Source organism: Cyprinodon variegatus, unplaced genomic scaffold, assembly GCF_000732505.1.
Source record: "Cyprinodon variegatus isolate N-32 unplaced genomic scaffold, C_variegatus-1.0 Scaffold727, whole genome shotgun sequence".
In the NCBI taxonomy this organism is placed as follows: Eukaryota; Metazoa; Chordata; class Actinopteri; order Cyprinodontiformes; family Cyprinodontidae; genus Cyprinodon; species Cyprinodon variegatus.
The window spans coordinates 262794-279262 of NW_015151180.1; the positions used below are offsets into that span (position 1 = coordinate 262794).

The 16469-nt window shown below is 38.7% G+C and overlaps 1 protein-coding gene across 2 annotated transcripts in view; it reads right to left on the minus strand.

The window, feature by feature from the left end:
* Positions 1–1035: 1035 nt before the first annotated feature.
* traf7 (TNF receptor associated factor 7) overlaps positions 1036–16469 on the minus strand; it is a 25445-nt gene continuing 10011 nt past the window's right edge. For both annotated transcript variants that reach the window (XM_015395151.1, XM_015395150.1), the window contains exons 7-22: positions 15616–15649; positions 15316–15529; positions 15108–15242; positions 14922–15017; positions 14712–14833; positions 14271–14344; positions 9540–9588; positions 9327–9454; positions 8450–8532; positions 8322–8361; positions 8113–8229; positions 3419–3541; positions 3128–3247; positions 2742–2873; positions 2547–2666; positions 1036–1104 (exon numbers count right to left, since the gene is read on the minus strand). In XM_015395151.1, the coding sequence (XP_015250637.1) occupies positions 1090–1104; positions 2547–2666; positions 2742–2873; positions 3128–3247; positions 3419–3541; positions 8113–8229; positions 8322–8361; positions 8450–8532; positions 9327–9454; positions 9540–9588; positions 14271–14344; positions 14712–14833; positions 14922–15017; positions 15108–15242; positions 15316–15529; positions 15616–15649 (1602 nt within the window). In that variant the 3' untranslated portion in view covers positions 1036–1089. The remainder of the gene's footprint in view (positions 1105–2546; positions 2667–2741; positions 2874–3127; positions 3248–3418; positions 3542–8112; positions 8230–8321; positions 8362–8449; positions 8533–9326; positions 9455–9539; positions 9589–14270; positions 14345–14711; positions 14834–14921; positions 15018–15107; positions 15243–15315; positions 15530–15615; positions 15650–16469) is intronic.

Below are 16469 nucleotides of genomic sequence, written 5' to 3' on the forward strand. Positions count from 1 at the left end.
GAGATCGTTCACTTCTTCAAAGACTTTTCTAGATTCAGAGTGTTTTTTTTAAAGGCAGCGTACAGAAAGCGGGGTCGACCGGTTCAAGGTCTGCGCCTTCAATGATCGAGCCTCGAGTTTACGATGAAAACCACAGAGAAAGGCCACAGAAAAGAAGGGAAACGCATGGAGTGGAAACCAGTCTTTGAGAGTGAGGAGTCAGAATGATCGTCTATGGAGTGAACTTTGCTCCATTATTGTTTAAACGAAAGGATACATTTTGTAAATGGAAATATAGAAAATCTAAAAATGTAAGTTTAAAAAATGTTTTGAGAGTAGCTTTTTGCTGTCTTCTCATTTAGTTTTTATTTCTCCTTTTCAAGTTACTTTTCATATTTTTTTCTATTCATTTCATTCTTTACATATTTTATATATTTTTTCTTCTTCAAATTTCAGATTTTCAGAAAAAGTTTTACAAATGGCATTCCTTTCATAGAAAATTTCACGTTCTTTTTACATCTGGGGGTGTGAAGACATGTCTCTATTGGTCTTAATGGGCATTAAAGGCAACATCTTTATTGGTCGATGTGCGGATAAAAGCTAGCGTTTGTGTTGTGCTTGAAAAGAGGAGAATTTGATTTGTAGAATGTAATTTGAAAAGTGCGATTTAAACAATAAATCTGAAAAACAAGGATTAAAAAATGTTTTTTTAAAGAAAATTACATTTTGAAAATATAACTTCAGAAAAATTATTTTGAAAAATTTTATTTGAATGATAAATGTGGAAAGAAATGTAAAAATAAAATTGAAGAAAGCAGGAAGCTACTCTCAAAAAAAGTTTCATTTGTGGATTGCATTTCTTTTTTTTCTTATTTACAAAACCTGATCTTTGCTTGGAACAATAATGGAACAAAATTGACACCATAGCGTCTGCTTTCTGCTCCATCCTTTCCGGTTAGGGCCGGCTGTGAGGCGGCGGCTGAAGAGTCGGCGTTGAGGCCACGGCGATGAAGAGAGTCACGTTCAGAGATGTTTGCAGAACAGGGGAGTCTTTTGGAGAAGTTAGCAGAGAACAAAGTCTGCTGGATGCCTGCAGAGCCGATGGTCCGTTTAGCAAGTCCACACCTGAGAGAGAAGGACAGAGATGATCAGATTACTTTGTCCCTGTGTGATATTTATGAGTCCAATGACCGGAGTTTTACGAATTGCTTTCTTTTCAAATTGGATTTTCCAGATAACATTCTCTTCACTTCTATGGGCGGCTTTAGCTGTGGAATTAGAAATCCCAGTAACAACATTTGCACTGGTCAAAGTGGGACCGTTTGTACTGGGCCACAAGTGAAAAGAATATGATCTGTTAAACATATTACATTAATGCCAATTCATAAAACTCAAACTCAAAAAATAATCCATTTCAAATATAAAATGTGAAAAACCTTTAAAAAACAGAATTTAAAAAAAGTTATTTGACAATATAAAATCTGTTTTAGTTATTATAAAACCCAAACTTGAAAAAGAATTATGAAGAATTTTTTTTTTTTTTTAAGTTCTCCATTGTTTTTAAAGTCTGAATTCTCCCGAGTGGTGCCCGACTTTACACAAGTGAAAAAAGTGAACGTGATCGGTTGTTTAAAAGGGGGCGGGATTGTTGTGGTGGAAGGTTCGCAAACAAGTTTGGTTGTGTCCGGTTTGTCGGAAGCGTCTTGCTAACCAGTTAGCAACTTAGTGCTAGTAGGTTCTCAATGGGAAATTCCATTGGGACCAAGTAGCACTAAATTGGTGACTTAGAAATGACACTGTCAAGGAACGCTATGGACAGAGGAAACATGCAAGAGGAGGAGAGTTTAGTGTCGGAGGTCGTGGATGAGTCTCCTCCGTCATATATTTTTTATTTAGAGGAGGAAAGCAAGGATGAAGATGTTGTGGAAAAGGACGCCAGGGCGGCAGAAGCTTGGTTTGGTGTAGAAGGCTTACAGCCGTACATGTTTGAGCCCTTGCCTCGCAACGCTGCCAGTTCTGTTAGCTCTACGCCTGCTGAAGACACAGACGTCCATCCCCGTGAACACTGGGACGGAACTCAATGGGAAATTATTCTTATTTCAACCGTTGCGTATATTAGCTGCGACATATGAATAAAAATGCTATGAACGAAAAAATGTGATTGACAGATGACCGTTGATCTATGATTGGCTGAATTTAGGTGTTCAGGCTGACGTAGAACTAACTGTCCTGCAAAAAATACAGATTTTAAGACAGGATTTTTTTTTTTAAATAGAAATTTTCTAACTTTTGGGACAATCTGGTCTGATAAAGAGTACATTTATATACATTCTTAAGCCAGAATTATTTGACATTTAAATATGATTTCCCTACGACTTTGAGTTATATTTCAAGATTTCAAAAAAAATATTGAATCTCTAAAATCAATTTACAAAATGTTTTTTTTATTTTTATTATTTTTAAAACTTAATTCCCAAAATGTGTCCTTTGCTTGTAGAAATAAAGGAATAAAAATCCCTCCATAAGGTCGAGGCCCAATCAGACGAAGCAGATACGGTCGGTTTTACCTTGACGGTGCTATCCACGGCTCCGGAGAACAGGCGCCCCCTGGAGACGGCCAGCGCCGTCACACTGCCTTGGTGTCTGAGCAGAGTCTGGGTGCAGATCATGTTGTCCATGCTCCACACCTGCAACACAAGCGGAGTCCATTTTTTCCCACTTATAATCTACCTGCAGGGTGTTACTGCAGCCACCACACTCACCCTGAGGGAGCGGTCGTAGGAGGCGCTGAACACTTTAGTCTGGTCAGGAGTGGAGATGACAGCCAGAGCGTAGACTGTTCCAACATGGCCCGTCAAGGTTCGGACCTGCTCCTTGGACTCAATGTCCCACACCTACAACACAGACCCACAGCGTCAGCATCCCGCCCTGCAGCTGGAGGAGTTCAGATAGCTGCCTCTGGAATACCTTTAATATTTTTAAAGGTATTTGGAAGAAAACGGTTTAAAAAAACTTGGTGTGACTGAAGCAGGTCCGTCTGTAGAGGGTCTGATCACACATCCAGAACCAGTTCCAGTATTCCCAGTCTATGTAGACTGTTAATAAAAAGGAAGGAAAGCAGGTCTGGGTGTTTAGGTGAGATTCTTACATGGATGAGGTTCTCATAGGTGCCACAGACGATGTGGTGGTTGGTGACGGCGATGGAGTAAACGCTGCCCCCGCTGGTCTGCAGGACGTGAACACACTCCAGAGAGCGGATATCCCAGATCTGCCAGCAAAGAGGGACGAAACATGGAGTTAGAAGGTGATAGAAGTCACTGAATCTCTAGGGATTTTCAGAAGGATTAATAGATCATCATTTTTAGGAACCATTTGATGCGTTATGATCGGAACATCGACCAAACCGATCTGGAGTTTGAGTGAACATTTTCTTACATACCTTGATGGTCTGATAGGAGCCGCTGTACAGGTGGTTCTGGGAGGCCACCAGCGCTCTGACCCAGTGATTCAGTCCGGTCAGCTCCTTCTTCAGCTTCAGCTCCGTCCCGACTATGTCCCACACCTACACCGATACAGACACACACACTAGATGCAACACAAAGAACCCAGAGAAGAGAGGAGCGGTTCTCCTAAATACATTGAATGAACTCCTGCCTCTCTCAGAGTACAGGTGGGTTTTAAACAGGCACCAGGAACAGTGGTGGGTTACCATAGGAACAGAAATAAATGTTTTTTTTCCAATGAGCTAGTGGAGAGACATCTAAGGAGAGCCGCCATCTTTAAAACACTGACCCAATGTTTAATGTTTACCCTAATTTTAAGCTTTAACCATAAAGAACCCGACAGCTAGATGCAGAGAAGTTCTTTCCTTTGTTTATTTGGTCACTTTTACGTTCAATTATAAAGTTCAGACAAATTAATAATGCAAGTTATTGATTAATGACTCTAAAGTCAATCTAATTTAATGATTAATTGATAAGCGCCCAATACCTCATAACCGAGTTTTCTCTTGTAGTATTTCCAGATGAGTTAAATATTGACTAAACAAAAATATTTTCCTACACATTACCAAACTCAATATATTAAGATTAAAAAAAAAACAGGAAACTATTATACAGTATGTGTGTATATATATATATATATAAGGGGTGGAACGGTTCACAAAATCCACGGTTCGGTTCGATTCACGGTTTCTGGTCACGGTTTTCGGTTCGGTTCGATACATGTTGATTGTTACACCGAAATCCCATAAAAATTAATGAAAAAATTGGCCAAAAAATAATGAATTGTAATTATTTTAAATGATCCGCGGAAACCCTGGATCATTTCCGTATGTTTTGCTGCTTTGAATTTAATCATCTCGCGCATGCTCTCTACCATCTCCAAGGAACTCAGAGGGGAGCGAATGGGAGCCACAGTGGGGGCTGTAGGCTTTGCTTTGAGCAGCCGGTCTGGAGCGCAGCGGGGCGGAGTGCTGATGGAGTATGAGGGATTTCGGGGTTAGCATGACATGTTGGTCATGTTGCTGTTAGCATAAACAAAACGTGTTGCACAATGCTTGCACACTGTTGCACTTTAATCCACAACTTTCTTTCCGCCGTCATCGTAGGTCACTCTAAATGCAAAGCGGTCCCATACAGCAGACCTATAAAGTGCTGCTGGCGCGTCTTCCAACTCCTGTTCTTTCCCACTCGCCAGTCCGACACAATTCTCCATAACAACTGATTTTTTTCTGCTACACCCGGCTAAGCTGCTTAGCTTCTTCTTCTTCTTGTTTACTGCTGGTGGTTGGCTTTGGTCGCAGTACCGCCACCTTCTGCTCTGGAGTGTAATCGCTTCGCCTATGAGAAAAAGGAGCAGCGCATGAACCGAACGAAACACATGCGAATCGAACCGAACGGTTTGGACAGTTTTCATAAATCGTCCCATCCCTATACAGTATGTGTATATATATATATATATATATATATATATATACGGTTTATATTTATTTGTGGTGGGCATAGATACATTTCTTTAATCTAGATTAATCTCACTGTAATCTTGGAATTAATCTAGATTAAAATGGCTAATTTGATTATGTTTCATGAATTTAATTCATGAATCAGAATTAGTTAAATAATCCCTTGCGGGAAATGTTTTTCTTGTAGTGCAACCATTCACAGAAGAGATAAAAATAAGATTGTAAGTACAAATAAGATATAATAATAAATAAGATAAAGATAAAAAAAAAATAAGGGTAATAATAAAATAAGGATGATATGTGTGTGATACCTAAATAATATGTAAAAGTAAGTCTTTGAACAGGTTTCTCAGGCCAGGTGACGGATTAGGAAAGAGGCTCATCTCCTGTTTCCAAACTGCTTGACAAAGCTTTGATAACTGCTGATGAAAATAAATAATATTCAATAAGATATATTTGTGACTAATAAGTGTTAATAAGCATACCCTGCATTATGTGTTGCACAAATAGATAATGGCCCACCATATATATTTATATATAAAAAAGAGGTTTGAAAAAACACTGCAGTGCCTGGTACTAAATAAAGAAATAAAGCCACTGCTGCAGGTGCAGAAAGCTTTGAATTTCCACCAAAACCAGCAGTGAACACAATGAAACCATTAAGCAATGACTTAAGCACTGAGCCATGCTGAACGAAGCCGTGAGCCCGGTCACGTACTGAACTGAGTGGGAGACGAAGGGAAAGTCCTTCCACCGACCACAGTAACCAAAAACAATAGTCCTCCTCCTCCTTTCTTGTATCCATGGCAACGAGTCAAGGCCAAAGCAAACTTGCTTTCATTTCTCTATTTCAGATTCCAAACCAATACAGTTGGCTGCTACTCCTACGTGTTAAAGCCAGTCTGTGAGGATTTGAGGGGAGAAATAAAACAAAAAAAAAAGTAAAAACTGAAACCTTCAGCCAACCAGGAATTCATTTTTATATGAAAAATTGGAAGTTTTTATGGGATCGACGAACATAAAATAGGGCCTCATTTTTATTATCTTACAAGATGTGACTTTGATTTGCTTCCAGCTAATAAAGAATACCTTTTCCTGCAGCAATCGGGTCACTGAGGGACGTCCCACTGCAACTTTTTCATTTCAGATACAGGGATTAAAGCAAATAAATAAATAAATAAATAAATAAATACTGAGCCTGAACTTTTTCGACACAGGCATATAAATATAAATATATATATCAGATATCAAAGGGGAAAAAAGTCATGCTGTTTATTTATACTGATAAGGACCGGGTGATGTTTTAGGAACAAAAGGATGCCACATCATTTGATGGAAATTAAAATGATCAACCTACAGAGGGCTGAATTTGAAGACATCCCAAAAATTACAGTGAAAAAATGATGCGACAGGCTACTCCATTTTGCTGAAATTTCATTGCAGCGACTCAAAACGGTATTCAGTAATTTGTGTGTCCCCTACGTGTGTGTATGCATGCCTGACAATGTCGGGGCATGCTCCTAATGAGACAACAGATGGCGTCCTCATGCTAACAGTAGTGACAGTGACCCTAGCCAAATGCAAAACTGGTGAAAGAGAGTCAGAAAAGATGAGAGGAAAAAATGTCAGTGGCCTTCACCTTTCAAACCATTCCTGTTTTGACTTTTGAAAATCCAAGAGACTACCTTTTAGTTTTACATACTGTGTTTTACTAATCAGATCTCAACCGGACTTTGTTTGATGTGTACGTTTAAAAAGAGGTTGAAGACAAATGCTAGAAAACCATTTCGGATTCTAATTCGTTTAGAATAAACTACTTTAGTATATTAGCCTGCCTCTAAGATATCAGAACCTTCATAGAAACACTATCTATCCACTCAGTTCAAAGTTTGTCTCACTCTATGGATTAAGATTATTCTGTTTCAGAAATGTTAATGAATCATAAAATAAGTTATAAAGCTATGTTTGATTTATGCTGATATATCAGTATCTAAGCGGACATGAAAAGTAATAGAAAATACCTGAACGTTTTTGGATTTAATTAGTGGTGGGCATAGATTAATTTGTTTAATCTAGATTAATCTAACTGTAGAGATTAAATAATCTAGATTAAAACTGCTAATTTGAATTCTGCCAAATGGGTTCCTGAATCAGAATCACTTTTACTTTATGAATCCCTTGCGGGAAATGTTTTCTGGCAGTGCAATCGTTTAAAAAAAGAGAGGAAAATAAGATTGTAAGTACAAATAAGATATAAGAATTTTATAAGATAAGGATGACGTGTGTGTGCTACCTAAATAATAAGTAAATAAATAAAAATCTGGTTTCTCAAGCCAGGTGGCGCATTAGACCAGGTACACATCTCCTGTTTCCAAAATTCATCACAAACTATTTGAAAAAGCTTTTCTACAATAACTGGAGATGAAAATAAATAATGTTCAATAAGATATATTTGTGTTTAATAAGACAATTATTTAATAACATAACCATAATTCTGAACTGTAGGCCTACATAATAGGTCATGATGAACTGTTTACAGTCCGCAGGTTTGTGTCAAACTATTTCTCCTTTTTCCACCAGTCACTCAGGCTGTCATTGTAATGTCCTGTGAGGCTGGAGAAGCAGTAAGGGCTGCTGGGTAACGTCAAGATGGGGAAAACATCACCATTTATCCTAGTCTTGTGTTAAACAGGGCTGTTTGTGTTGGTAGTCTGTTCATACTAAGCTAACATTATGTTCTGGAGGCTGCAGCTGTAAGTGGCACCATCGGAAGAATGTTTCACCAGTTGGATATAAGTGAACAAGTATTTCCTGGTATCTTTCGTTGCATAAACAAAGCGCATCATTGCTGGACCTTGGCTTTAGTGTGAGTTACTTGCTAGCAAACACGCTACAATATCGAGGATAAAATTATCATCAATATAGACTCACCTTCCAACTTAACTTTGAAAATAGATCAACAGCAATATTTAGTTTATCGTGCGATAAAAGTCTGGCGTTCTAATGACTAGTTGTAATGCTTAAAAACATCTAACCTTTCGTTATTACCTTTCAAGCTAGAAAAAAATTTAATAAATCTATAAATGTCTTCCACATTCTTTCCTGTCGGCAATCAGCTCAACTCAGACTGAAATTCCAGGTGGGATAAAATTCCTCCAAAGGCTGCGTACCTTAATGGCCTTGAGGGAGCCGCTGAACAGCATGTTGTGGGAGGAGACCAGCGTGCACACGGGGTTGTCATGGGCACGGATCGTATTCACCTTCTGCAGGGTCTGGATGTCCCACACCTACACAGGGAACAAGCAATACAAAGGGCTTCTTTTTCCTGAAAGCAAACTATGATACGGTGGCATTGATAGAACGGATGAAGGCTGCTTACAATGATGGTGCAATCAGCAGATCCGCTGTACAGTTTGTTTCTGTGGAGACAAAGGTAAAACGTCCTGTTGCTTAGCGCTGCAAAGAGAACGACACTATGGAGCAAAACGTGTGTCTGCTTTATATTACCCCTGGATGCACAGAGCCAGGACAATCCCATCGTGACCTTCCAGGGTTTTCTGACACTTGTAAGTAGTGCAGGTGTCCCACACCTTAAAGGAGGCGAAACAATGCATGGTTACACGGAACGTCTGATTGGAATGTGTAAACAATTTAGATAAAAACATAAAGATCAGTGTAATGCTTCTTCCCACAGCGAGCAGCAGGAGCAGCAAAAACGCGTGCTGAAAAGTGGGTCTGATGCGCGTTGGGCGGAGCTACCCGATCCTTTCTTTGCCTGTAACAATGGCAGCTATATTTGCTGTGATCAATGGGTAAAAAGTAGTTTTAATATTTTTTTAAGCGAGAAAGTCCACCTGAAAACTTCATCAGTTCAGTCAGTTCATCCAGATTAAATCCGGCGTCATTCATCAGATATTTCATCCTGCTAATTGGTCGAAATCAGAGCAGATAGACTCAGAGAATCGGATCAGTAGATCTTTCTCCTCCTAACATCTAAATACATTAAATATACTTAAGTGATGTTTTAAGAATGGGGGGGGGGGGCACAGACTACCCTTTAGTTTTACATATTGTACTCCTCTGCCAGTCATCTTCTCTGCTTCCACTAAACGGAAGCATCCCCTCAGCATGATGCTGCCACCTCTGTGCGGCTTCAGCTTCTCTGATTGGTTGATGTGGAGCGCCGAGCAGCAAAAATTTAATTTTTCCAGCTCCAGAAGCTGCTGCTTTCGCAGCGCGTCCCCCTCAGAAGCTCCTGAGGCGCTGCTGGACCTTTAACTATGCCAAGATGTGCATCAACCATTGACTTTGCATGTAAACCATCTGCTTCTGCTGCTTTAGGTGTGAACGTAGCATAGTGGTTTCATCAAGAGAGATTTTTTACCTTAATTGTTTTGTCAGAAGAGCCGGAGAAAAGGAGGTCTCCGGTAGAGTAGACGCACAGACACCAGACGGGCCCCTGGTGGCCGACAAACGTCCCTTTACACTTAAAGATCTGCTGTGGGTCGTAGGCTGAGAGACGAGAGGAGCTGGGTTTGAATTTAGGATGGAAAAGTTAAAAAGAAGGGAGAAGAAGCGAAGGTAAAGAGATTCTTACAGCCAAGGATTCCCATGTTGAGCCTGGCGTTGATGTGTGACAGCTCATCCTGAGGAGACAAAGCTCAACTTTACACAAAGAATCTTATGGAGAGAAATCTGTTCCATTTATGTTGGCAGCAAAGAAAACCGTTTGTAAATTTATGTTTTGGAAAAAAGAAATACAATCTAGAAAATCAAAAGATATTTGAAGTAATTTAGCTTTTTCTAAAATTTGCTTTGTCAAAAACAAATGTTTTTTCACCATTATTTCATTTTTTAAATAGTTAAAAAAAAAATTATATTTATGAATATTGCACGCTTCAATTATTAGTTGTTTTTTTTTTTGCATTTCACAGATCACCTTCTCTTCACTTTAAAACACAGATGTGAAGAGTGTGATCCGTAAAACACTATTTAAAAAGAACTCTATTCATTAAACTCAACCTGAAAAAGAAAATTTAACAAAACAAAAATATAGAACATTATAAAATTTAAAGTGTAAAAGAATTTGAAGAAAATAATTTGACAAAATAAAATATGAAACAAATTAAAAAAATGTACTTTTTTAAAATGTTGTTACTTTAAAAACCCTTTTCTTTTAAAGTCGTAGGGAAGCGGCTGTTCCAACCTTTGCATTTCCAAATTCTTCCGAGTGGTGCACGACTTTACACGAGTGAATAAAGTGAACGTGATTGGTCGATTATCAAGGGAGCAGGGTTGTTATTGTTGTGGCGGAAGCTTTTTAATTGTTGCCAATTTGTCTGAAGCATCTTGCTAACCAGTTAGCAACTTAGTGCTAGTTGGTTCCCAAAGGGAAATTCCATTGGGACCAAGTAGCACTAAATTGGTGACGTAGAAACGACACTGTCAAGGAACGCTATGGACAGAGGAAACGTGCAAGAGGAAGAGAGTTTAGTGGTGATGGAGCTGAGGCTTCAAACAGCAGCATCGCATGGAGAGAGCGGAGCGGCGATCGCTGAGTTTGAAACGAGCTGACCTTTTCTATTATGTCGAGACGCGGCAGCCAATCAGGGACCGGCTGTTATGTAGTCTAAAGAAGTGCAGTCGAGGTGAACATTTTCTCAGTTAAAATGGAATATAGAAAAAATAATGTTAAAAAATGTAGAAATAAGCAATGCTCTCCAGAGGTTTTTAGGTGTCTTTTAAAAAAAAAGCCATTTTAATTTTGTCCTAGGCCAGGGGTGTCAAAGTGGCTGCAGGTTTTCTTTCCAACCAAGCAGTAGCTCGCCAGACTCCAGTCATCTCATCAAGTCATCATGTTCAGATTGGACTCACTTGATGAGATGAATGGAGTCTGGTGAGCTATTGCTGGGATGGCAGGGTCCAAAGCAAAGGGTCTAGGATGCTGGTGATTTACTAAATATTAAACAATTATTCCAGCCACTAAATAAGGTAAACATGCCCACCGGTATATTTAATATCAGCACAGGAATGACATGTGATGTTATGCAACGAGGAACGAGCGCAGCACTAACGTCTGCAGAGATGGGCGTAATTAAAATTTTATCTTGAAGCCTGAATCCACACAAACGATAGTTTTACCTGCACAAAAAAAGTAGCACTGAAAAAGTACACTGGATAATTTTGACTCAGTTCAGAGCTTAATGGGGGATAATTGACCTCTGGGTGAGCTAATAAACAGGTAACGCTTCATTTTACAGTACATCAATAACCATGTAATAACATGGTAATAAGAAAGCAAGTCGACATATCTTGCTCTGTAACAAGATTATTTGGCAATAACCCCAAAATTAAGGTTTATATGTTAATTAGCTGAATATAATTATAATTGTATGTTACTATATAACAATGGAGACTTTTGGTGGTTAATCTCCATTAGTAGGGCTGGGTAAAAAAGTTGATTAAATCGATTTTGAATCAATTCCTCTACATTGTTGCAAAATCGATGTCTAGGGAATGAGAGCGATTAGTTTTATAGTGACATGCGTGACATTATCATTTAAATGAGCAGGAAAGATGCACTCAAAATACTTCAAGCCAGACAGCTGCAAATACAGCTAATAGGTTGATTGAAGACATTAACATATGGGGGCTGACCAGCAAACACCCTGTGGTTGTTACAGACGACGCTGCAAATATGGTTTGTGCATTGAGGATAATGCAGTTCTGCTTTGTTTGGACTTTTCAGGCAGTTTTGTTCACATCTCAAGTTTAAACTGTCCGATTTACAAGTTTGCATTTTGTGTTTAACATGACAGGTAAAAAATAAAATACATGAGTATTTTGAAACACAGTTGAACCACTTTCATTGTTGTAAAAACAGATTGAATCGAAATTAATTGATTTAGAACCGTATGAATCAAAATCGAATCGATTCAGGACTCTTGCGAAAATACCCAGCACTATTCATTAGGTCACTACATAAGTTTCTATTTTGGCCACAACCTACCAACAGCTTACAAAGTAAATTGTAACTTGATAAAACTGCAGACGCTGATTGACAAAACTGAACTGAAGTTACATATAAATAAGAGTTAAGTTAAGAAGACTGGCTCGCTGTCTTCTAGGTTTGGTTTCCTGTTATAAGTAATAAACTGCATTTTACTAGATAATAACATATTCATTTATTGCTGTCAGTGAAATGACTGAGTCACCTGTTAATAACGGTTTGACATCTAAGAAGTCTGACTTAATCTTGCTTGCCTAAAATTTGAAGCACAACACCAAAATTCTCCAATAAGTGTTTCTTGTTACCTAGTAATATAGTATACCTTGCTATGTTATTACCATGTAATGACATGGTTATTGAAGGTGTTACCAATAAATAATCTTTAATATCTCCAAAACAACAGCGGCACACATGATCTTTTTTTGGTTCATTAAATTCAGCTTCCTACTTCATGACGCTGTCCAGGGTGTAAACACTGCATCTGAACGCGCCATAATATTCCCTCAGCTGTTCTATAAATGACTTCCCTGGAATCAGCCTCTTCCTTTTAAAATATTATTATAAAACAGGTGAACACGATCTACTGTTAGAATAATTATCATTGATGTGTGAGTTTATTACACCTGTTGCGTGGCAGAACTGATATTTTCCACAATAGTTTATCTAATTAAGACAGTTTCTCTGTCTGGATACACAGTTTTAATCTTCATTCTGTAGGTGGCAAAGATTTGGAAATGGAATGATAGCGGCGTCCTTCAGCTAAGAACAAAGTGTAATATTTTGATAAGGCTGGAGCCATGGATGTCTAATCATGACGTGGCAGACTGGTTATGAATAAAATGCCTTTTTAACTGTTAATCGGGGCCACTTCCTGAGAGGTGAGCCCGGAGGTGAGCAGCTTCCTTCTGTAATTCTAAGCAACTTCTCTGATCTGTGTAAGATTACAATTTCTATCAGAATCTGTTAACATGTCTCCTGGTTCTTTAATACATATGAGTTATGAAGTCTTATTTAAAGAGTTTGACCAGAGTGATCTCTTTTCAGGAAAAAGAACCGGAGAGAGAAAGCTGCAGGGTGTAGAAACACAGAGGGCACATCTTCAAGTGGCTGATCCTAAATGAAAGACTGTACAGCTTCAAGTAATGATTTAACAAAAGATTTTTATGTCTAAAATCAGTGCTGGGTAATATATCACACTTTTAAAAAGATTTAGACTTCTCATAAAGAAATAAAGTACAAGACTATATAGATTATATTCAGGTGTTTTATGTCTTTTACAATCATACTTTTATATTTTCATGCGTTTTTTTTAAAGCGATGCAACAATCCACATTTTCTGCGGAAGTAAACCCACTTTATGGTTATGAACGCAACTTAGAGGGCTGGGGCCAGAATAAATGAGTCTCTTGTTAAATCAGGGTTCCTACAGCATAAGGCAAGTTAAATTCAAGACTTTTGAAATAAAAAATGTAAGACCAAATTCACAAGAAACACAAGAAAAACCCGCTTGCAACCACTTAACCCAAAGGTTTATTTTAACATAAACCACTGCACTAATGTTTCAAATTTTGAAAAGCTTCCCATACAGGAAGAAAGCTAAAAAAACACAAATGACAGATATATTTTAACAATTATTTAACTGAATTCACAAACTTTGTTTTGCACAGACAAGGGTGGAACAAAACTGAGAAATAAATCATAATAAAAAAATCCTATTTATGATGTTTTAAAAATTAAGACCTACGAAAGACTAATTTAAGACATTTTAATACCAATTAAGGCCTTAGTTTTATTTTGAAGAATTCAATGCCTTTTAAGACTTTTTAAGGACCCGTGGGAACCCTGTAAATGTCATGCGATCTCTGTGATAAGAAAATATAATTTTCTTAATTTATTGCAGATGTAATTAATTGCCTGACAGAAATCCCAATAGATTTGCCACCATGGATCACTGTAAAAAGCAGCCAGTAGTACTACCAGACAGGATCGCTAAAATCAAGCTACTTGGGTTACATAGCGTTACTTTAAATTGGTCTTGGTTGATTATTATTGAATAGATCATATTAAGGGGCAGAATTGATCTCAGGTTTGTTTTCAAAGACAAAAAAAAGATTCATCATTGGTTTTATAATAAAGGAAATATGCTTTTATCCTTTTTTTATCCGTATTTTTCTGTACAGATGCTTCTGTCCTTTAAACTTGAGGATTTTTGAACGTTAGTTTTATTTTACCAGAAATATTTATTTGTTTTGCTAAAAGCCTTCTCTTATCTGACCTCATTGTCTGAATAGTTTGCACACACAAATGTTTGACACTTACATTCAACATGGAGGCATCTCTTCGAAACTCCATCAGATCCTCGCTGAGTTTGCTCTGATTCTCGTCCAACATGTCTTAAAAAAAAACACAAAGACAAGCGAATCAGAGGAAAAGCAACTTTAGCTTCATATCGTCTTCAGTGGAGAAACAGCAGAGAAGCATTAGTTCCTGACAGACTAAATGTCATTAAAAGGCTCTGTTCTTGTAAAGATAAATCTATATTTGGGCAAAAATGGCCGCTCCCAGACTCAGTAATCACCAATTAACGCTTAATTCATTAAATCATTGCACACATATTAATTTTAGGTACAGATATTGATCCATTGAACAGACTTTTCCTTTAAATGTTTTCTATCTTTAATTTACAAAACACAGTCTTTGCAATAATAGTGGAAGCAAATTCACTCCATACAATGTGAGCCAAACAAAACCAGTTTTTACCAAATTTAAGCTCCAGGTTTTTCTCCAGCTGATCCAACTTCTCAGACAGTTTGCCCAGCATGGAGCGCAGGAAGGCGATGTCCTGATCCTTCTGGGACAGAGCCAGCTGCATCTCATGGAACCTGATCAAGAACCCAGAGAAGTTTTCCTCAGAACCCTTCAGGTGAGCAGATGTTTGACGTCAGACGTTTCGTCTCAGTCGTGGCTCACCTGTCGTCAGTCTGCTGCAGAAACTCCTTCAGACCTTCGAACTTGCACATCTCCAGGTGGGTTTCATACGTGTCCTGGTTCCCTATGAATGTGCAGCTGTGGGGAACAGAGACAAGGGTTTTTATGGAACCCTGTCTGGTTTGATGTGGATGAATAAATAAGGTCTGCAGAGGTAGATAAACTCACCCGTATTTGGAGTGTGGACATTTGATGTGCTCACACTCCTTGAGGTGGGCCTCCAGGTTCATGGTGAGCAGTGGGGGGCAGGAGGGGTTGTTGGGGCAGCGCACCGGCCTGTAGTCACAGTTTGCTTCATGTTCTCTGCAGAGAAAGCAAAGGTTAATAACGGAGCTCTGTTTCGCAATCGGCTTTGCACGATAACGGCTTGCCATACTTGCGACAGGACAGTTTGATGGTGAAGGGGCAGCCCAGGGGGTCCACCTCGTAGTCCCCGGGTTTCCCCGCCGCAGAAGCGGCCGCTCCGCCGGCGGCGTTGGTTGCCGCTTTGCAGCCGTATTTACAGTGAATGAAGAGCTCGCCGATCTGCTCGGCTACAGCTATGTTGTTCACGACGACAGTGAGCTTTGCTGCGTCCACCGGGCACTTATCTGGGAGGAGAGGATTCGGTGTTAAAAAGCTTCAAAGCAAACAGACCTTAAAAACTTTCTCCTTCCAGAAGATCAGCAGGACTCACCTGAAGTCAAGGCACAGCGTCTGCAGAATGTGTGCTGCAGAGGAAGTAAAACAGGGAGAAAGCTGAACATTTTCTCAAACTTTTAAATGTTTACAATTATCAGTAATGAATTTATTTATTTCTTAGTCACTATAAATTAGAAGATGACTATGTTTTTTTTAAAGGCCGATAATGATGATTTCGCTCTCATCTCTGAAATCTGCTGCTGATAAATTCAATCGAAACAAAAAGAAACATTTAGCAACTAAATAAAGAAAACATTAAAATGATAGCAAGCTGAATCCAATAATGCTAAGGCTTCTTTGACAATCACCTGCAGCTCACTCTGAACAAACCACCACCATGGTGAATAGGGGTGTAAATCACACCCATCATGTCGATTCCATTCAGTATCAATTCCCTGACCCAAAGATTAAATTTTTTTCAATACTCAAGAATAAACCACGATCAATATGATTTATTGGTTAAATTTTTTTTTTACCTTAAAGGCTAGATAATGTTTTAATTTTGAAATAAATCAATGAAAGCTGTAATATCGTTATGCATTTAATTTGAGAAACAACAGCAAATAACAGAAATAGCAAAGTTGTACTCTAGCAATTCCTATTAAAACCTCATTCAGTTACGGAACCTGAAATGCTTCCACACTAGTGATGGAACGGTTTATGATAACCCTCCGAACCACTCGGTTCGACTGTCTCGGTTCGGTTCGCGTGTGTTGCGTTCGGTTCATGCGCTGCTACTTTTTCTCATAGGCGAAGCGTTTACACTCCAGAGCAGAAGGTGGCGGTACTGCGACCAAAGCCAACCACCAGCAGTAAACAAGAAGAAGAAGAAGAAGAAGAAGAAGAAGA